Source organism: Grampus griseus (genome assembly GCF_964374135.1).
Source record: "Grampus griseus genome assembly, chromosome: 2".
Classification (NCBI taxonomy): Eukaryota; Metazoa; Chordata; class Mammalia; order Artiodactyla; family Delphinidae; genus Grampus; species Grampus griseus.
This window is the reverse complement of record NC_139018.1, coordinates 99,031,634-99,053,158: the sequence shown is the minus strand read 5'-3', so window position 1 is coordinate 99,053,158 and position 21,525 is coordinate 99,031,634. Positions and strand designations below refer to the sequence as shown.

The 21,525-nt window shown below is 37.7% G+C and overlaps 2 protein-coding genes across 7 annotated transcripts in view; one reads left to right on the top strand and one right to left on the bottom strand.

Moving 5' to 3' along the window:
• On the bottom strand, window positions 1-6,185 carry PIERCE2 (piercer of microtubule wall 2; the record flags this gene model as incomplete). Of its 2 annotated transcripts, none has more annotated exons than XM_082648342.1 (2): window positions 1-348; window positions 6,133-6,185. In XM_082648342.1, 2 exons carry the CDS (start codon window positions 6,148-6,150, stop codon window positions 1-3), a joined length of 366 nt encoding a protein of 121 aa, XP_082504468.1. The 2 variants fall into 2 exon arrangements, with proteins under 2 accessions (XP_082504468.1, XP_082504469.1); XM_082648343.1 differs by lacking the exon at window positions 6,133-6,185 and adding an exon at window positions 5,960-5,992.
• A 378-nt stretch (window positions 6,186-6,563) lies between these two features.
• The window catches only part of CCPG1 (cell cycle progression 1), a gene marked incomplete at its 3' end in the record, with an annotated part of 38,618 nt that continues 23,656 nt past the window's right edge, over window positions 6,564-21,525 (top strand). For 3 of the 5 annotated variants that reach the window (XM_082647486.1, XM_082647485.1, XM_082647483.1), the window contains exon 1: window positions 6,564-6,693. Of the gene's footprint in view, window positions 7,037-21,525 lie in introns of all 5 variants that reach the window. The other 2 variants (XM_082647484.1, XM_082647487.1) reach the window with 1 other exon arrangement.

Genomic DNA, 21,525 nt, shown 5'->3' with positions numbered 1-21,525 from the left:
TCATAGAGTGTGTTGAAAATTCGGAAAATCAAGGGTTCTTGTTCTGTCAGGTGCAGTGTTTAGAGTGTTATTTTGATAAAATCCAGTAGCTCTGATATTGCTTGAAAATACTTGGTCCTTTGGAGTATAATAGCAGGGGGAAAACTGTGGCATGGTTAAAAATTCACCATAATTACTTGAATTGGTTTTATACATAATCATTTTAGGTTTTGATAGTGAGGTAGCTGTATGGAGTGTCTTTGGGTCCAACATACATGAAAACACAGGATTGCCAGGGTTCACACAAGGAGGCAGTTGTTCAGGTTTCATTTCTGTTTCTGAATTTGAAGCTGAAGTAATTTTCTTATCCTAAAAGATAAATGCATAAAATAATTCTCAATTATAAAGTTCTGAAAAAAACAGAATTATTTAAACTTAGCCCTAAGCCTTTCTTACCCCACTACTCACAAAAAGTGACTCGAAAAAGATCAAAGACAAATGTAAGATCTGATACCGTAAAACTCCTAGAAGAAAACACAGGGAAAAAGCTCCTTGGAGTTGGTCTTGGTAATTTTTTGGATATGACAACAAAAGTACAAGCAATAAAAGCAAAAATCAATAAGTGTGACTACATCAAACAAAAAAGCTTCTGTGCAGCACAAGAACAGCAGAAGGAAGAGACAGCCTTGGAATGGGAGAAAATATTTGCAAACCATACATCAGATAAGGGGTTAATTTCCAAAATATCTTTAGAACTCATACAATTCAATAGCAAAAAACCAAACAATATAATTAAATAATGGGCAGAGGATCTGAACAGACATTTTTCCCGAAGAAGACATACAGATGGCCAACAGGTACATGAAAAGATGTTCAACATCCTTAATCATCAGAGAAATGCAAATCTAAACCACAATGAGATATCAATCCACACCTGAAGAATGGCTATTATAAAGTTAAGAGAGAATAAGAGTTGGCGAGGATGTGGAGAGAAGGGGACCCTCGTGCACTGTTGGTGGGAATGTAAATTGGTGCAGCCACTGTGGAAAACAGTATGGAGGTTCCTCAAAAAACTAAAAATACGGGACGTCCCTGGTGGCGCAGTGGTTAAGAATCCGTCTGCCACTGCAGGGGACGTGGGTTCGAGCCCTGGTCTGGGAAGATTGCACATGCCGCGGAGCAACGAAGCCCGTGCACCACAACTACTGAGCCTGAGCTCTAGAGCCTGTGAGCCACAACTACTGAACCCATGTGCCACAACTACTGAAGCGTGAGCACCTACAGCCTGTGCTCCACCACAAGAGAAGCCACCGCAAAGAGAAGCCTGCACACCACAACTAGAGAAAGCCCGCGCACAGCAACGAAGACCCAACGCAGCCAAAAATAAATAAATAAATTAAAAAACAACCAGAAAAACTAAAAATAGAACTATTATATGATCCAGGAATTCCACTTCTGGGTATATATCTGAAGGAAATGAAATCACATCTTGAAGAGATATCTGTACTCCCATGTTCACTGCAGCATTCACAATAGCTAAGACATGGAAACAACCTAAGTATTCATCAACAGATGAATGGATGAAATTTTGGTACATATACACACACACACAACGAAATATTATCAGCCATAAAAAAGGAAGGGATCCTGCCATTTGCAGCAACATGGATGGACCTTGAGAGCATTATGCTAAGTAAAGTTAAGTCAGAGAAAGACAAATACAGTATGATCTCACATATATGTGGAATCTGGAAAAAAAAAAAAAAGTCAAACTCAGAGCAGAATGGTGGTTGCCAGGGGCTGGGGATGGGGGAAATAGATGTTGGTCAAAGGGTACAAACTTCCAGTTATAAGAAGAGTAAGTTCTAGGGGTCTAACGTACAGTATGGTGACTACAGTTAACAATACTGTATTATATAATTGAAAGTTGCTAAAAGAGTAGATGTTCTCACCATACCCACACACAAAAATTTGTAATTATGTGAGGTGATGGACATATTAACTAATCTTACTGTTAATCATTTCACAGTATATATGTATATGAAAGCATCATGTTGTACCTTAAACTTACACAATATTATATGTCAATTATACCTCAATAAAGCTGGAAAAACAATAGAGAAGAAAACAAAAACTTAGCCCCATCTACTTTCCTTTTGGGAGTCATTTTCTCTGGAGGACATTGAAGAGTACCCATTCAATTATATATATCTGTACAGAGCAAACTTGTCAAAAGTATGTACAAGGTAGCTTTTTAAAATCCTGTACTAGAACTATGAGGATTTATAAAAACGTGTAACTTATAGAGTAAGACTGCAATAGGTCATAGTTCGAAGAGGACGTACAGCTTAATTTCAGAGTGAAAAGGGAACAAGATAAACATTCAGGGATCTTAACCTTGTGGGGGATAGCCATTAAGCAAATAATTATACAACTGACTAATTGTGGTAAGTGCTATGAAGAAAAAAAATTCAGGATATTTATGAAGACATATAGGGGGTTCTAACCTAGTGTGAGGGCCTAGGAAGGCCATTCTGGTGACGTGTCGCTGAATCTTAAGACTGGAAGGCAAGCAAAGGAAAAGATAGAGGAGGGCACAAAGAAAAAGCATGGCCAAAGTGGAGTAAGTTAGAGTGAAAATGGCTGCAGATGAGAATAGAGGGGCAGGAGCCAGATCCTGAAGGGTCTGGTTGGCTATGTGAAAAGTTTAGATCTTTATGGTAAAAGCAATGGAAAGCTATTGAAGCGTTTTAAGGAGAAGCATGTCATGATGTAATATGCTTTTTAGTAAAATTACTTTGGCTGCCGTCAGGGACTTGAATGGATGTGGAGAGGAGCTTCAGTGTTCCATGTGACTGACAATGATGATTTATAGAAGAATGGTGGTATAGAGAGACTAGTAAATAAATTTGAGACACATTTTGGAAGTAGAATTCATTGGACCTGGTGATTGATTGGATGTGGATAGTGAGGAAGAGGGACAGATCAAGAAAGACTCCCACATTTCTGGACAAACATTTGGGTAGATGGTGGTGCCATTTACTACAATTTAATATGTAATTAACATATATAATAAATTTAATAAAGATTTAAAATATACATAACTTAGCTATTTGGGGAGGGAGGGAGCAAGATATTACAAAGAATGGGTACAAAAGTGCATATTGCTTTCTAGCAATGCATATAACATGCTTAGCCTTAGTAAAGTCAAGTCTATAAAAAACATCAAGCTTCAATAATGAAGGTGAAAGAATTCAAATGGAACACACTATATGCACCTTGTTTATCACTCATTCAACAAATACTGAGTACCCACTGTGTACCAGGCATTGTTAGATGATGGAAAAATAGTGATCAACAATCTAAAGTTCCTAGAACTTACATTTTATTACCTAGAAGACAAGCACATAGGAAACCAGCTCAATAATGTTGGGAAACTGGTTATTTAAAAAAAATGTAGGTCTTCACCTTCAAATATTAGGTGTCACCAGTTCTGGGTTCTGATGTTGCCAGTGATAATAGCTGTGTGACTTTGATAAAATTATTTTGCAAGGATTCAAATTCCTTGTCTATAAATATAAAACAAAGGAGATGGATTAGTTTTTTTTCTTTTTCTAATCTGAGGTTATAAGGGCTCTCCAAATGTAGCAATAGGAAAGTGATTTTCAGTTATTTGAAAAACATGAAGGAAGTGTATATTTACTTGTGATAAGGCTCTTAAAAATGATTGTGGTGTCCATGTAGGCAAAAAATTTTGGTAGTTAAAAAACCCTCCAAATTTGGCAACTTCTGGAATACTTAAGATCTAAGTCCTTCCAGATCAGAAATTATATTATTATATCTAACCTCACAGAGATTGGCAGGGTTCTGTAACTCTGACTTTTTAAGGTTGCATTAAATAGAAGGTTGTTTATATGCATTAAAATTCTTTTGCTTTGAAGACTCTATAGTAGATGCTTGTGATTCATGAGGCTGAGACCCTTTAAGAATTCTAAATCCTTAAAACTAGCAAGCATATAATCTCAGTTTCTCCAACTCTAAAAATGGAGGAAAGAATATTGACCAAGTTGCTGTGTCACGCTTAAGTTAGGATCAAATCTGGGTCAGATTAGTTCGGTTCCTCTTAGACTAACTCAGCTCCCTCTGAATTCTTGGGTTATTCTACTTAATGTCTCTGCAAAGTTAAGTTCCCCACTGTCAGGAACCTATTTGTTTTGAAATCTTGAGTTCAAACCTGCAAATGTGAAGTATTTACTCCACTTTCTTTTCTTTTGTTCAGATTTGAAGAAGTATAATAGAGTGTTGGAGGAGTAGCACAGGCAAGAACTTTGTGGCCTAGATTCCAATCCTTTATCATCACTGCACCTTTGTTTTTATATTGTCTGTAAAACTGGGAAAAAAGGGGGAAAAAAAAAACAACCTGCCATAGTTCCTGTGGTTGTGGAAATGAAAGAAAATCGGATGTAAATGATACGCTGCTATATAAATGGAACCAATTTTTAACATTTTCTTTCTTGCAGGTATACTTCAATGCATATGCATGATCTTCCAGAATTCAGTTCTGAAATTTACAGGTTAAGAAAACTTTACAGTAGTGTGCTACCATTTACTAACATTCATTATCTTGTAGGAAGCTGGCAAAGCTGGAAGTAGAACTCATCAGTTCTTGCTGTTTATTCTTTTTTGACACTGCTTATTGTTTTAAATATCAAGAGCACAGACATTGGAGAATAGTAAGTCACCAGAATCCTACGGTATCACAACAGGTCAGCTTTTCTCAAAATGTCTAAGTTCTCTCAGCACATGGAAGGCTTCTTAGGTGGAAGGTGCTGCCCTGTGACTTGTGAGAAAAAGTACCAACCCTAATTTACTTTATGGACACCAGTCAGGTTGCCCAGGGCAACCTCAGTCCCAGAGGTTGTGACTTTCAAATCACCTTCTGCAACTGGCTCTAAAATTCTGATCAACTTTGAATCAAAATGGAATACAGAAAACAGAATCTAGTGAAAATAGAAGACAAATTTTGTTGGCATAATCCGTACCACACAATCTGTAAAAGTTAGTGTCTACCGAAATCTTTTAGACCTCCAGGACAATTCACAAATGTTTACGGACTTGGAAACAAAATACCCCTTGCTTTTACTTTATATCCTAGGCCCTCACTGCAACTTTCTTATTTGGGTTTCGACCTCTTCAAATCTGGTATTCTTAAAATGTAGAGTTCAAAACAGATACAATCAAAAACAAAACAGCCTAATATAAAGAATAATAAAAAGATTACTTTAAATTCTCTGCTAGGTTATACATTGGGTCAGCAACTGTTACTGAAGGAGAAGAAGGTTAATGAAAATTATAAATGAATCTTTTAAAATCGATTAAGTCTAAAATTAGACTGTGCAAGTGCCTTGAAAATCTACAAATAGATGGTATTAGCTTCCTTACTAATTTAATTTTCAGGCTCTCCTAGAATTAGAGAAAACCAGGCCACTTTGACTTTTCCAAGTCTTTTGTTATAAACACACACACATTTTTATAAAGATAAATAACAAGCTACTGAAATAATAAAAATGCCCATTATAGAAGCTGTAATTATAAAATTAAAAAAAAATTTTTTTTTTGGTTTTGTGTCACAGTTGATGTTAACTACAGTAACAACAAAAGCAAAAAAAACCCTGTAAGTCTAATTTTGAGGCACCCTTTTGTTTCCCCTCAGGCCCACCATCCTCCTTGTTCATGTTTTTCTTAATTTATCTTTTTCTGGCCACAATTAGGTGACAGAGAATTAAACCTTAACTTTCTACTGTTTCCATCAACAGTGAGTATAAATGCACCATATACTTTTTTCCCCTCATATCCTTTTTTGAACAAGACACAATGTAAACAGATGTCAAATTAACAAGGTACGTTTTTCTTGTTCAAAACCATCACGGCATTTTGCAATGGGACATGAGTTGCATACCATCCCCAATCATCTTTATACCTTCAGAGGCAATTCTGGCTTAATGCAATGCATGTTACATCTGTGTAGCCCAGCGGTTGCCTACAACGGTGGGTTTTTTTTGGAGGGTGGGGGTGGGTGGGAGTGTGGGGTGCCCAAGTTTATAGTAAAGAGTACCGACAGTCAAAAACATCCAGCCCTCTGCCCAAACCCACCCAGTCGCCCTCGGTCATTCTCGATATCTTCTTTATTTTTTTCGGCAAACGCAGTCTTTTCCTGCAGCGGATGGCAAGGCCAGCAAGCGCCGACTTTTACTACACCCAATTAAAGCAGCAAAGAGAAGGCGAACCGTCGGCTGGATGGATACGTGTAAACTAATCGGCCTAATCCCGGGAGCCGTCCTCCAGGGTGGAATCCTTCGGAGAGGCTGTAGCAGGCCGTCTCCACAGTAACCGGCCGCGGCGCCTCTGCAGTGCCGGGGCCCGGATGTTGTGAGGATCACGGCCGCGGGGCCCAGCTTCCGGCAGCCTGCCGGCGGCGGACTGCGCTCCTCTTCGGGAGTCGTAGTTCTTCCCTCCGCCGCCGCCCGGTATAAGGCGCGGGCGGGACTACGAGTCCCGGCATGCGCCGCGGCGCCCCGCCGCCCTCCGCCTTTCGGCTGCGGTCGCCTGCGAGCAGGTTGTTGTTTTTATGAGAGGCGTCACTGCTCTCGGAGCTGTGACCGTCGCCGCCGCGACAGCTAACGCCGTCGGGCGGAGGTGGCGCTGCTCCTTCAGGTACGGCCCTGGGCGAGTTTGGACCCCAGGAGGGGAGTCCCGGCCGACTGTCGGGGTCCTGGCTTAGCCGCCTGGTGGAGGCGGTCGCGGGGTTTCCGCTGAAGGAGGGCTTGACCCTAGGCGCTCGGTGTTTGCGGCCGCCTGGGTGGCCTCCTCGGAAGGCGAGTCTGCATCCCCCGTGGCGGAGCCGGTCCGGTGGTCCTGCAGCCTCGGTTCCCTGCGTTGCAGACGCGAGCGGTGTGCCGGGAGTGTGGGGGAGCCGACAGCCCAGGGGACGCACCCGCCTTCCTCCGCTGGGCTGGCTTAAGGCTCTCCTCGGTCCTGATTGATGAGAATCCATATGGTAAGATGTTATGTGCGTCACTCCGCCGGGTTTTCAGCCGGCCGGTCTTTTTTGGTGACGTTTGAGTCCCGTGATGACAGGAAGAGAAAGATTAAATAATGTGTTTGAGATTTCTGCTTGTGAGCCTGGCTGATAATGATCAAATCTCCCTGTCTATCCTGTTCCGCCTCCACCGGTCCCCTTCCTAATCGATAAGCCCTCGTAGCAGCAGGTCACACCGTGCCTTGTACGCGTTACTGTTTATCTTTATTTAACGAATCAACTTTTTGCCTTTGGGAGCGCCAATTTTAACGAACTCAGCCAATTAGGTACTTTGTTGAGTGGGTGAAATTTGCACTCAGTCTGGCTTTATTAAAAAATGGAATGGAGCCTTCTTGTAGCTAGAATAGGTAATTATTTTAGTACTGCGAATTTTAGGAGATTTGCCTCCTCAAATAAGGTCACATCTACTGGACGGTACTTGAAATGTCATTATTAGCGCATCGTATCTTTGGCTTAACGTTTGAATCTTATTAGGCCCCACCTTTCTCAAGGGGGGGTATTTATCACACCTTGGACGCTAGTGTGAATGGTTTACTATACTTCCCTGAGCTATGGTCATAAAGGGGAAGGGAAGGGAGAAAGTGAGGGTATTATTTTAATAAATAATTTTTAATCCTTTACCCAACCTAAGGATTAAAGAAGCTATTAAAAATCGCTCTCAAATAATATTTGAGGGTGTGGGAAATACTAGTTTTTAAATGAAAGTAGGTTAGAAAGTAGTGTAATACTAATTTTGTTAACTAAACCATAGGACTAGAAGTGATTCAATGTCTATTAGAAACAAGACTCAAAGGAGTGTAATAGTTATAAAGTGATTAGATGCTGAAACTACAAATTATTTTTTTCTTTATACTTTTTGGTATTTTCCAAATTTTCTATAGGAAAAAACCTTAATTTAAAGAAAAGGACACAGGTGCAGCAATTCCAGTTATACAGACTCTTTAAACATTAATTTTAAAAAGCAAATAACAACTAAAAACAACATAGGCAGAGCCCCTGTTACTGCATCCACGGACTCTGTGAATAACAAGTTTAAATGTATGTAAGTTAGTTGTTGAGAAGTGACAAGAAATGCGTTGGTTGGACTGGAAAGGAAACAAAAAAATATGACAGTAATTCTTAGCATTTGTACATCTCGTCTTATTTTGATCTGTTTTCTTTTCATTTTGTACAGTAAAATCAAGACAAGATTGCTTACTTTTCTTCAATTAAGGGAGTACAATCTTGATTATTACTGTAACTCAAGGTGACAAAGCATGGGCATATTAATCTGAAAAGATCTGGGATGTAGCAGGATTTTTCATTTATTATTTGTAAACATTTGCCAGTGGAAATAAAGAAGTTAAACATTATTATAAAATGGGGGCTTTAAGCTTGTTTTCATCAAGTCATTTCAAGTATCAATACTATGTTTTATATGCCTGATATTTTGGATTATGTTTTTGTTTCATTTTCTATTATGGATATGTTGGATATGGTTGGGTAAGTAGCATATTTAGCCCACATTTTGTTTTCTGTCATAAAGAAAGGGCCACATTGTTCTTTGATAGGAATAGTCCATGTATTTTTGCAGTTACCAGTCTTGAGAAAATGGGGTTTACCTCAATTCCAAGTGTCCATTAACTCAATAGAATAGCCATTCTGAAGCTTTGTTTTTATTTTTTTGCTTTTTTGTTTTTTAAGCTGTAGAAGTCATACTTTGTTTTCTTAGGTTCTTTTCTTTGGAGCATTGCTTCTCTCCCCAGATTTCAGTTTCTTTTCAATATTTTCTATTGTTTTATTTTGTGTATTTTGTGCCCTTTGTTGGCTCAATATCTCACTAAAAATTTGGGTTCATTTACAGGGCATAAGAAACATTCATAATTACTTAACATGTTTGATTTACTAACTGGTTCCACAGTATTGTGTAGGTTGTGTAATTGTATTTTATCTAAGTTAAATATTTAAAAAATTAGGTGAGTTTGAACTGAGAGCTTAGAAGTAGTAGTTTCTGACATGTAAAGAATATGGACACAGTGCAAGGCCTGTTAAGCCCAGGGTATTTTAAAACAGAAAATGCAGACTCATCTAACAATGCAGAACTACTAGAGGCTGAATTGCTTTTGTGTTTGAGTGGTTAAGATGAGGAAGCTGCCATATTGTAGGCGATAACTTACATTTTCAAGAATTTTCTTCCTGGGAGTTGTGCAGTTTTTGTTTTGTTTTTAAATTTATTTGTAAAAATTTGTTAAACAGTTTTTAAAGGTTACTTTCCATTTACAATTATTACAAAATATTGGCTCTGTTTTCCATGTTGTACGATACATTCTCGAGCCTATCTTACACCCAGTAGTTTGTACCTCCCACTCCCCTACCCTGTATCGCCCCCCCCAACCACTAGTTTGTTCTCTATATCTGTAAGTCTGCTTCTTTTTTTGTTATATTCACTAGTTTGTTGTATTGTTTATGTTCCACATATAAGTGATGTCTTACCATGTTTGTCTGTCTGGCAGTTCTGCAGTTTTGACTAAATTAAAACAGTTAAAAAAAATGAGTTGGTTTAAAAGGTCATGTTCGATGTATTGCACTAGATAAACTTGAAAATAAAAATCTCAGTTTGAGTTCTAAGGTGAAATTTAACTCTGTAATATGGGGAGGATTGCAACTAACTGATAGATTGAGAGGATTTTTTTTCCAAGGGGTGTTTAAGGTGTGGAAACCTGCTTAAGGGCTTATAGAGTTTTCTGGAGGAAGTATTAGCAAGGAAGTATTAGCATTAGCAGTAAGTCAGAAATCTAATTTTTCTTCAGTATTTGTCCATAAAGCAGTTTCCTAAAACCTTATTTCTGGTTCATGTTGCCAGCATGATGAAATGTGAAAAAAGAATTGGATTGGGAGTCAGGATGTTTAATGATGTTGACAAATAATTTAACTTATGAGCTTCTATTGTTTCCATTTGTACATAATAAGTAACAGCCATTACCATACTTCATGGGGTATGTGTGAAGATCAAATCAGATATAAAAAGTCGTATCACTTTGTAAGTGGCAGAGTGATCTACCCATGCAAAGTATTATTGGCCTGCGTAAGTAACATTTACATAAAGCATATTATACATTTGAAGTGTGATGACTTAATGTGATATATATACTTTTGGACTGAGAAGTTTGATGGAAAAAAGTCATATGGGATCTTCATTTGATTTTTTTGATAGTGCTTTTTGCCTTTTACTAGGTTGAAGGGAACCTGGCCCCTTTCCTGACTGTGACTTTGTACTCTACTGCATTAAAGGTTTGGAAATTGCAGTGTGCTTTTATGGTTCAGCCTTTAATTTTGGTTTTGATTTGTTTTAATTGCACATCTAAAGTATAAAGAAGATCTTCAGTGTAACTTAACAGTAGGAAGTGGATGTTGTTTTTAATGTTCTAAAACAGTTCTTTAAGTTGATTTCATGAACAGTGAGTCTACACAGAATGTCAAATTCCAGGTCCTCCCAGAGATACATTACATATGTAAGCATTTGTCTTTCAGGGAAAGAGATAGTTTAGAGCTTAGACACTCCTTCTGGGGAAGTCAACCCTATCTGTATTACATACGACATCTGCCCCTTGAGATTAACTTCAAGTTGGGTTGACATATAGAACATTCAAGTAAAAAAGTCTTTTAGAAACTTACAAATCAATTCTGCGGACTTTATGAGAGCAAATATAAGCGAAAGTGAAAGGCAAAGAAACATATAATATATCATGGGTTGGTAATGACTGCTTCTATATTTGATTAGTTGATAACTCAAATAACATCTTTACTAACATTTTATCTAATATTACTACTAGAAAGTAACAATGGGTGTGTACTTGTCTATTATGTACTTAAAAAAATGGAAAACAGAATAAAAATATATAAAATCCCTTTGTTTTCTATCTCTCTGGCTTTTTTCCCAAATGAAAAGTAGAAGAGAGTTGTAAAAAAAAAAAATTAGGACAGATTATCCTTTTGTGGAAAGTATGTTTAAGATAAACAAAAAATATAGATATATGATGAATACATATATTTTAACAAGTAAAATCATTAAAAAAATTTTTTGAGAGTAGAAAAAACAACATCAAGCTAGATCCCATTAGTTTTACTTTATCTCTGAAAGGGGAAGAGGAGCCAACAGGGCCTGGCAGTGCCCAAGTGAGGGTCGTATGGCGCCTAGTCAAGCTTCTAGATTTACTACTGGCTCTTTCAGGCTTTTCCAAAATTAAGATGTAACAATCCTGGAAAGTCAGGATTCTTTTCAGAATGGGAACACCTGGTGAAAAGGTATTTCCATACTAACAGATATCTTAATTTCCCCCCAGCATTTTGAATTCATATGGTTTACTGCTTTGTTTCAAACTTTTAATCAAAGGTGTAGCTTCTTTTAGATGGAGGCAAAAAGGGATACTTTTATCTTCAAATATGGCAGTAGTTGCTTTTGTTTCCCAATATGAAGGATGTTACATCATAAAAGAAATCTTGTGAAGAAATTGTGTATTGACTCACTTCTTGCAGAATTTGTTTTCTAAACCAAAAAGTTAATTTACTGTATGTAACAGTATTGCTGCCTCTTTCTGGTCATGGATAAAGTGAAATTACTACTATTGGAGATTTTTTTCCAGATACCTATCTTTAGCGATATCGGTGTTTAAATGAAATTCCACTCCATTAAAACTAGGAAAGCCAGTTTGCTATGGAGAGGTTATCTTTGAATCCACTTAGAAGATGCATATAACCAACAGGCAGGACAGCCATTGGACCCACATCTTGATGCCGTAATTACTACACTGTGGACTCTTCAAATCCCTGGGTTATGCTCTCTCTTCTCTAGCATCAGTTTTCTCCAGTAAACTTCTGATACCTCAGATATAAACGTTTTAATATGATTCCCTTTAGTCCTTTAATTTGTTCTGAAGAGACTGGTCATCCAGAAGATGATTGGATTTTTGTCAGTCATTCATTTACTTAATATTGGGTTTGTCTTTTCATTTAAAAAAATGTATATTTTTTTCCTGCGGATTATGAAGGTAATAAATAGCTCACTGAAATTTAGCAGACATAATACGTGTAATTTTAGTTTTTTTAGATTTGAAAGATACTCTTTAAAATTTAATTAGACTAATGCATATAAATTAATATCAATAGGGTTTATTATACATATCATTTTCTGACTTGCTTTTTTCACAGAATATATTATGGATGTCTTTCCATGTCAGGACATGTTGATCTATTTTAAATTTTTAATGGCTGCATTAATAATAGATATTATACATTTTAATTTTAATAAACTCACTCTTGATAGACTTTTCACTTTCTAATTTTGTACTATAAAAATTCAACCATTCTTACACACATGTATATGTATTTTCATATTCATGTGAGTATTTCTACCAGATAAATTCCTAGAAATGAGGTGGATAGGAAATGAAATAGAGATGATAGGTCACAGGGTATCTGCCTGTAAAATTTTGTTATTACAAAATTACTCAAATGATAATAACTATGCATTTTTACTGTTTACAGTACCTATTTTTCTGTATCTGACCTATTAACCTGTTTAATCTTTGTTGATCGTTCAGGCATTAAAATAATCTTGCTACTCTGTGTATCTTTCGTAGTAAGGTTGAGCATTTTTTTCCTTATAAGCCATTTTAATATCTTCTATAAATTGCTTACTCATATTCCTTGATAAATTTTCTATTCAGTTTTTTAACCTTTTTCTTACTCATTTATTGGTGTACTTTAAATGTTTTGAAAACTGTTATATATGTCACAGGTATTCTCAGTATATCATTCTTATTTTTATGACTTTTGGCAAACAAGTTTATGATTTTTATATAATAAAAAGCTTTTCCTTTACAATTTCTAGGTTTTGTGTAAAGCTTAGTAAAAAGGTCATCTTTACCCCAGGATTGTAAAACTTTTCTGTTTTGTTTGAGTCTTTTTGTGTGTGTGGTTTTATTTTATATGTTTAAATCTCTGGGCTGTATTTTTACCAGGTGGTCTTAAGGTTTTATGAAGCCTTATCTTAAAAATGCCGAACTTTCACAAGGCAAACATGAGAGATGACATCAATCTGAAAGTCTTTTGCAACACCACATTTATGACGTTTAATGGAGAGTATAATTCCTGAGTGATGCAATTTGTCAAAAAACTGATTTTTTCCCCCTTTGGGAGGTAGGAGGGGAAGAACAATGAAATTTACTGTCTTTTTAAATTCAGAAGCGTTTTATGTGAAAATGGCTCTTATCTTTTGCATCTCTTTCATTCTCTACCTTTCACACCAACCATAGAAAGGCTCTGCTGTTTTGAGCATCCAGAATGGCAGCCAGCACTTTAGTTCCATATTCAGAATTACCTGTCAGATCATTTGTCTCTTGATGCTGTTTGGAAGCAATTTAGTTTGGCCTGGGCTTCGTGAAAATATGTTGCAGGATTTATCTGCTATAACAGTTAAAAAGCCATACAAAAACTTACTCTTTTTCAAATAGAGTTTACCTGACCATTCTAGCCAATAAGCCTTGGAATCAACTTCCCTAAGGCAGTCTTTTTTTTTCCCCCACAGCACAGAGGCCTAGTGGGTACTAGGCACTCCTAGGCTAGGCTTATTTATTGCCAGAGTTTGGGGACTGAAATAAGGTTGACATTGTAGATGAAAAAGAAAGTATAAGCTGAGCCTTCACTTAAGATGAGACTATTTGGAAAAAAGAAAGCAACACAGTGAAAGGTTCTTCCCCCACCACAATGAACAGGATTGAAGACCCTTTAATTCCCCAAAGAGATACAGTTCTCACCATTTACTCCAGAAGTGTTTGTCACAGTACTTTTTAAAATGTAAATTTGTGCCAAATTACCATAAAGCATAGTGACAGTAACAGTTTTAGATCCTTACTTAGACAGAAAATCTTAGAATTTCTTAAGCTTTTCTGTTTCAACCTCTTCATCGTGGTGCTTAGTGATTTTAGTGGCCCTAGCTCCCTTTTGAAAATAGGCAGGAATAAAAAAAATTCATAATTGTGGTACATTTAAAAGAGGCAAGCTTAAGGGGTGGGGCTAGACCTGAAATTAGACCTGCAGCTCATTACTATTTCTGATCCTTCAATTCCTGATCTGAGTAAAAATGCTTGTGTGTCCTTTTCTATAGATAAAATAGAATATTAAGCGATTAAAGATGAGAGATTATTATGTATGTATTGTATGACTTCTGACTAGTAGAGAGCAGTTAAAATTTTTGTGCTGTTATAGAGACATTGAAAATTACATTGAAACTCCTTATCAAAAGCTTTGAACTTAACACTAGTAAAGTAACTCATGGATAAAAGTAATAGAGGCTGCTCTTAGGCAAGCTATGCTAAGTACAGAAGTTATGCTGAGAAATAAGAAATAAATGTGATACATTCAGGGGAAGGAGAGATCAGTGTGTCAGAAACATGAAGGAAAACTTCATGGAGGAGACTGAGCCTTAAAGATGGAAATCAGAAGAAAGGAAAGGAGGAAAGCATTCCAGGAAGTGTGACTTGAGTAAGTGAAGACATGGAGGTAGGGCTGTGCTCTCTACTTGTAGCAAGTAGATTACTTTGATCAGATGAAATAGCCCTGGAGGAGAGAACTAATCGATTGCAAGCTAGGCTAGAGCCAGGTAGTGGAAGCATTTGGATGTCCCCTTAAGAAGTTTGACTTTATTGTACAGAATACTTATTCTCAAGGTCATGGGGAGAGTTTTGCACAGGAATTTAAAAAAAAAATTTCTAGCATTTGGAATAAGTACTGCATGTAACCTGCAGTCAGTTTCATTGTTGCCTGTATGTAAGTGTTCAGGGTGGTTGTGTGTGTTTAGGGAGGGACCAAGCGAAGAGTTGCAAAATAGCACTCTAAAAAGTGGTGAGTACCATTGTAATTAAAACAGCCTTGTTTTGGTGCTGGAATATAGATCATTGGAACAGAATGGAGACTACAGAAACTGATTCATAAATGTATGGAACTTTATGTGACAGAGAGTGGCATTTTAAATCATAGAAAAAATATGGAATATTTAATAATTGACATAATTTCTACCTCACACTAAAAGGGAGAATACCCAGATTCACACATTAAATAGCTAAATGTAAAAGCCAAAACTGAAAAAGTATTAGTAGAAAATATAGGAGAACTATTTACAATCTTGAGAGTAGGGAAGACTTTCTAAAGCAAGGTGTAAAATATAGGCTATAAAAAACACCTTATTCTCCATCCTCAACATTTGACTGCATAAAATTTAAAGACATCTATGATAGAAGATATTTTTTTAAATTGAAGCATGCTAGAAAAAAATATTTGCAGTAGGTTTAGCAGTGAATTCATTCATGACGCAATTTATGAAGAACTTCTGAAAATCAACAGAGATAGCCCAATAGGAAAGTGAACATGTGAACATTAGATAATTCATGGGAAATGAAATAAGGATAGCCAATAAACATAGGAAAAGATGCACAACCCCACTGAGTCATCTGGGAAATGCAAATTGAAAGAGGAGATATACTTTTTTTTGCTCATGACATGATCAGAAATTAAAGATGGTTGTTACATTTTTGGTGAGGTTGTGGAGAAATCGGTACCTTCTTGTGTTGGTGGGAGGTCTTCCCTTAACAACCTTATTTAAAATTCTGATCCCTACCCCCTACTCCCTGCATTCAGTTTTCCCCCTTTTTGCTTTATTTTTCTCCACAGTACTTGCCACCAACTAACTTAACTACATCTTCTGCTTGTTTATTTCTGTGGGGTTGTTATTGGACAAAAAATAGAATATAAGAGACATTTAAAAAGGTTTTATTAGTTGGGATCTTGGGTCCTCTTTCCTTTATCCAACAGTCTGGTTTAAAGCAGGCATTTCATATCCTCTTGGGGAGATGAAAGTTCCAGAACCTCTGAAAAGCATGATAGAAGTAGGTTCTTGAAAGCTGTCTAGACTGACTGACTCATCTTTGATCACATTTACAGTACAGCAGCACTTTTGGGACCTTTGGTCACAGCCCATTGGTTGGCTTACCTCGGAATTGTAGACGTGTGGGAGAATAATGCCCCCATTCTTCTCCATCGTGTCTAATTCTAGAAGATACAGTAATGGAAACCGTACCTTTTCCATAGTAAAATGTAGCTACTCAGGAATGATGAGGGGCGCCATCATGTCAGCTAATATTCACTCCAGTTGTATTTTATGAGGTAAAATTAATATTGTTGCTCTGTTATTAGTTTTGACAGCTGCCACCTAAAGTGTAATTTTAAATTACATCTTTGGTCTGTATCTCTCCCCTAAATTCAGTCTCCAGCTGCCTACTTGATGTTTCAAGTTGGATGTGATAATAGCTGTCTCAAATTTAATATGTCCCCGATGAGTTTACCAATTTTCCTTTCATAACCTGCTGCTTTTGAAGTCTTCCAGTCTTAATGGCCTTTCCATTCTTGTATTTACTTAGGACGGGGGTCATCCCTCATACCTCGTATTCAGTACGTCAGGAAGCCCAGTTGGTTATACCTTCAAAATATATGTATAATTTGCCCACTTCTTACTGTCTTTGCTACCACCCTGGTCCAAAGCACCATCATCTCACGTGGATTACTGTGGTAGCTTTGCAAATGGTCTTCCTGCTTCTGCCTTTGCCCCCTCACAGTGCTGTCTCAATAGGGCAGCCAGTGTGATCCTCAATTATTCCTTTCCTCAAAATTCTTCTGTGACTTTTAGTTTCACTCAGTAAAAAGTCTTAGGATCTGTAAGGCCCTACATCATTTGTCTCCCACTCCATTATCTCTCTGTCCTCATCTCTTTCCACTTTCCCGGTAGCCCACTTCTCTCCAACCACACAGGCCTCCTTGCTGTTTCTCATAGAAATGGTCTTGGTTCCAACTTTGTACCTACTGTTCCTTTGGTCTGAAACACTCTTTACCCAGTTAACTGCACGATGATTCACTCACTCATTCAAGTCTTTGCTCAAATATACCTTCTTAAGGAAGCTTTCGCTGATCATCCTTTTTGAAATTAAGCCTCTCCAACCCAGCATTTTCTATTCTCTTTTCCCATGCTTTCTCTGTAGTAGGAAATATACCATCAAATACACTGTGTATTCTACCAGGTAATGTTGTTTATTGGATGACTCCAGTGTGAAAGAGGAAGTGCTTAGGAAAATTGAGATGATTTTTTTTTCCTTTGGCCACACCATGTGGCATGTGGGATCATAGTTCCCCTACCAGGAATTGAACCCATGCCCCCTACATGGAAGCATGGAGTCTTAACCACTGGACCGCCAGGGAAGTCCCAGAAAATTGAGATGAATTTAATTCAGACTATTGCAATAGGAATATCTCAATGAACCGAGGAGTTTTATAGAGGCAAGTAAACAAGGGACTCAGAATGGGTGGAAGTGAGTCTTAGCTGGGATTTTTTGAGGGCAGGTTGGTCCTTTGCAGTTAGCTATCAGTCAGAACGCAAAACAGGATGGGGAAATTCCTCAACCTTCCTTGCTTTCCTGGAGCACAGGGCTCAGATGAAGTTCAACCTAGTCAATTACTGATAGAATTTAAGCTCCAGGAAGGCAAGACTCTTATTTGTTTTGTACATTGGTATATTTTCAGTATCCTGCATGTGTTAAGAACTCAATAAATATTGAATGAACAGATGGATAAAGGAGTAAATTAAAAATGGTACTAACTGTAGGCCCATCTGCTGGAGAGTTTGATTATACTAGTGTAGTACAATGCTTCTACCTTAAGTAACTTCATAAATGAGATACGAACATCCATGTAATAAATTTACTTCCTAATATGACTAACGTGCTGTATTCTATGTGGAAAACCGTATGTTTATAATGCTTAGTGTCAACTTCTCTTCCATAGAGTTCTATGAATAAAATCTTACATGTTGTGAAGAAATGTTCCATAGGATTTCTTATGAAGTGAGAATCAATTTAAATGATTTGTCTCTGTTCTAGAGGCTATCATTATAGGATTTTGGAGTTTATCTTGAAGGCACTGGAGACCAATTTTAAGTGATTGATTAAGTGATCAGATTTATGTGTTAGGATAAACAGAGTAGGGACAGCATTGGGAAGGAGTGACTGGAGGGGAATTTGAAACTGCAGGCAGAGATCTCTTAGAGAGCCGTCACTGTAATACAAGTGGGAAATGATGAAGTTGGGATAGGAAGTGAATAAGGATTTAGACCTGATTGGATTTTTGGGTCAAGGCAATTCTAGTTATCCCAAATGTAGTTATCCTAAATCTAGGATTTTTGACCTGATGTTTGGTGGCTTTTTCTTGCAGCCAGATTATTTTTGGCTAATGCTGTTCTCTGAGATGATAGAAACAGGAAGAGGAGCAGGAAGATAATCTTAGTTTTGTAGATGCTTTATTTGAAAGGCCTGAGAAACCTACTAGTGATCATCCAAAAAGCAATGGGGAAATATATGACCTGAGATTGGGGTAAAGAAGCTACCCTGAGGAATAAAACGAAGCCTGAGTCTAGAAAAGGGCTTCAAGTTTATCATCTTCATAAAGTACCCTTAGCTTTATAACTTTGTATGATTTTTTATGCCTTTGTAACTTTCCCATAAACTGTTTATTTCTAAGTTATTATTAGTAAAGCCCTCAAAATGGAACAGGTTTTTGCATTTACCTTTGGTCAAAATAATGGGGAGAGGAACCTCATGGATTCCTCCAGAATTTTGAGTTCCTTGAGGAACAGTTTAGAAGTGTGTCAGTAACTGCATCATCACCCAGAAATGTTTACCTTTTTTCTTTATTGAGTGCTTAATATGTGTTACCGGTCAAGTAAACAAGCAATTACAGCTTAGTATTGTATTTTAAGTAGTAGATTAGGGAATATACTAGTCTTCGGGGATGGGGTCAGGGAATGGTTCACGAAGTGATGCATTAGCTGAGATAGAAGAGTGGGCACAGGAGTTTGGGTAGAAGTAAGGAGGTGAGGAACTGAGATCAGAATATGCAAAGCCCCTGAATTAAGAGAAAGCTAAGCTTTTTAGCAGAATTGAAAAGGTGGAGGGGAGAGGGAGGGGATGGAGGGAGAGAGGATGAGATGCTAGGGACAAAACACTTGGTATTTAAGGCCTGTGGGCATTATCCTGAAGACAGTATGAAAATCTTAACATTTTTAAGGAATGACAAAATATTACCATTTTAAGAAGATAACTGGCTATAGTGGGGAAGTTCAAATACAGAGGCAGCTTTCAGAGTCAATGTGTCTAGGATGGGGCTCAGAAATTTACTTTTTAAAATTTTGATTTAATTTCAGTGCACCCAACTTTTTTTTTGTGGTACCCGGGCCTCTCACTGTTGTGGCCTCTCCCGTTGCGGAGCACAGGCTCCGGACGCGCAGGCTCAGTGGCCATGGCTCACGGGCCCAGCCGCTCCGTGGCATGTGGGATCTTGCCGGACCGGGGCACGAACCCGTGTCCCCCTGCATCGGCAGGCGGACCCTCAACCACTGCGCCACCAGGGAAGCCCTCACCCAACTTTTTGAAAACACCTGAATTAAGAGGATTCTTTAGTAGGGCTGTGAATTTTGCTTACCAAACTCTTACTGTGGTGTTATGGCCAGTAGGGGAATCTTTTTTTCCTCATTTGGGCTAGATGTGAAGCCTGTTCTTCCTCCAGGGCAAGTAAACAAAGAAACTGGGATCAGATTAAAATGGGCTCCTTGATTTGAGAAATTCAAATATGATAAAGTCCCAGTTTAGCAATGTATGTAACTTTCTTTTGAAATCTTGTCTTTGCTTATCCCCAGAGCAATTAGAGTTCTTGATTGGAAAACAAAAGCTAGGGACCATCTATTTAGAACTGTTTAAATGGAAATTTCCTAGATAAGAGCAGGAGATATATACACATTAAATATCCCTGATCAGGTCTTGTATCCCAGGAGTTTTGGAAGGTTATGTAAGTCTGGGGGTGAGATGGAGCAGCAGTGAGAATGTGGGCTGCTAGAGGAGGTTAGGAACTGGGGGTTTGCAAAGGGAAGAGGAGTTTTCACATGGTGAAGAATGATTGCTTTTTTTTAGGCCAATTTTCCTTTTTTTAAAAAAAATGTTATTTATTTATTTTTGACTGCATTGGGTCTTGTTGCTGCGCGCAGGCCTTCTCTGGTTGCAGCGAGTGGGGGCTACTCTTCATTGCGGTGTGTGGGCTTCTCACTGTGGTGGCTTCTCTTGTCGCAGAGCACGGGCTCTAGGCTCACGGGGCTCAGTAGTTGTGGCTCGCGGGCTCTAGAGTGCAGGCTCAGTAGTCGTGGCGCACAGGCTTAGTTGCTCCACAGCATGTGGGATCTTCCTGGACCGGGGCTGGAACCCGTGTACCCTGCACTGGCAGGCGGATTCTTAACCACTGTGCCACCAGGGAAGTCCTAGGCCAATTTTCTTAATCGTAAAGCCCTACCTACTTGTTCCATATAGAATGGTTTTTCCAAATACCAAGTCACTTAAACCAAAATATACTACACTTTCTCTTTTCTTTTCTTTGTTATTCTTCTTGGTTATTCAGTCCTTTAAAAATCTTTTGTGTCTGTCTTCCTAAATCTCTCCTAACCCCTCCCCATCCTATTTATCCTCTCCCCCTCATCAATACTGGTTAAATTTAGGTGCTCATCTTTTTCATGGAATATTGCATTGATTCTTTGTATCCCACAGGTCTAGGGCCCTTTAGTTGTTTCCCCATTTTAATATGTGCCCTTTGAAAGATTCTGATTTTCAGATGTCTTCTTTTAATACTTCACTCATGCTAAATTAATTGAATTTCTTAGAAGTGTCATATTCTTTAACTTTTTCTGCCTTTATTTTTGTAGTGCTTTTCACATTATCTCTTGGGAAATCCTTCCAGTGTCGTCATATTTTCTCTTTTGGCAATAAGGAACCAGAACTTAATTTTTTTGTGATAGCTCTCAATTTTAAAATTTTGGCAACTAATTCAGTTAAAAAACATGCTGTCCAGTATGTCAAAAACATTACAACCTCATTTATAAAGCCTGCTTTGACCATTTTCCTTTCTTCCTGCAAAGTTAACTGCTCAGTCTTTGTGCAGTCTAATATGTTAACCCACAACTTTGGAATTGTTATAAAATAATTCAAATACAAATAGTAACATCAAAGTTTTTAACTCATGAAAACTGGTTCAATGAGAAATTGGGCTTTATGTAGTCAGTTTAATAAGGAATGGTGAAATAAAATTGCTATAAAATTGGTTAATATTCTATAGGGAGGGTATTTAAGCCTAGCCTTTGGGATAGTATTCTCTACTGGACAGAAAAAAGTGCATTTCATTGTAATAGTTTTTGTTTTGTTTTGTTTTGTTTTTACAAATTTACCTTTAAATTTAGAAACTGCCTGGGCCCTAATTAGTTGTAAATGGGAAATCAAACAATCAGATGACCTCAGGTGAAGTTATTGTAAAATGTTCTGTCTCGAGTGACA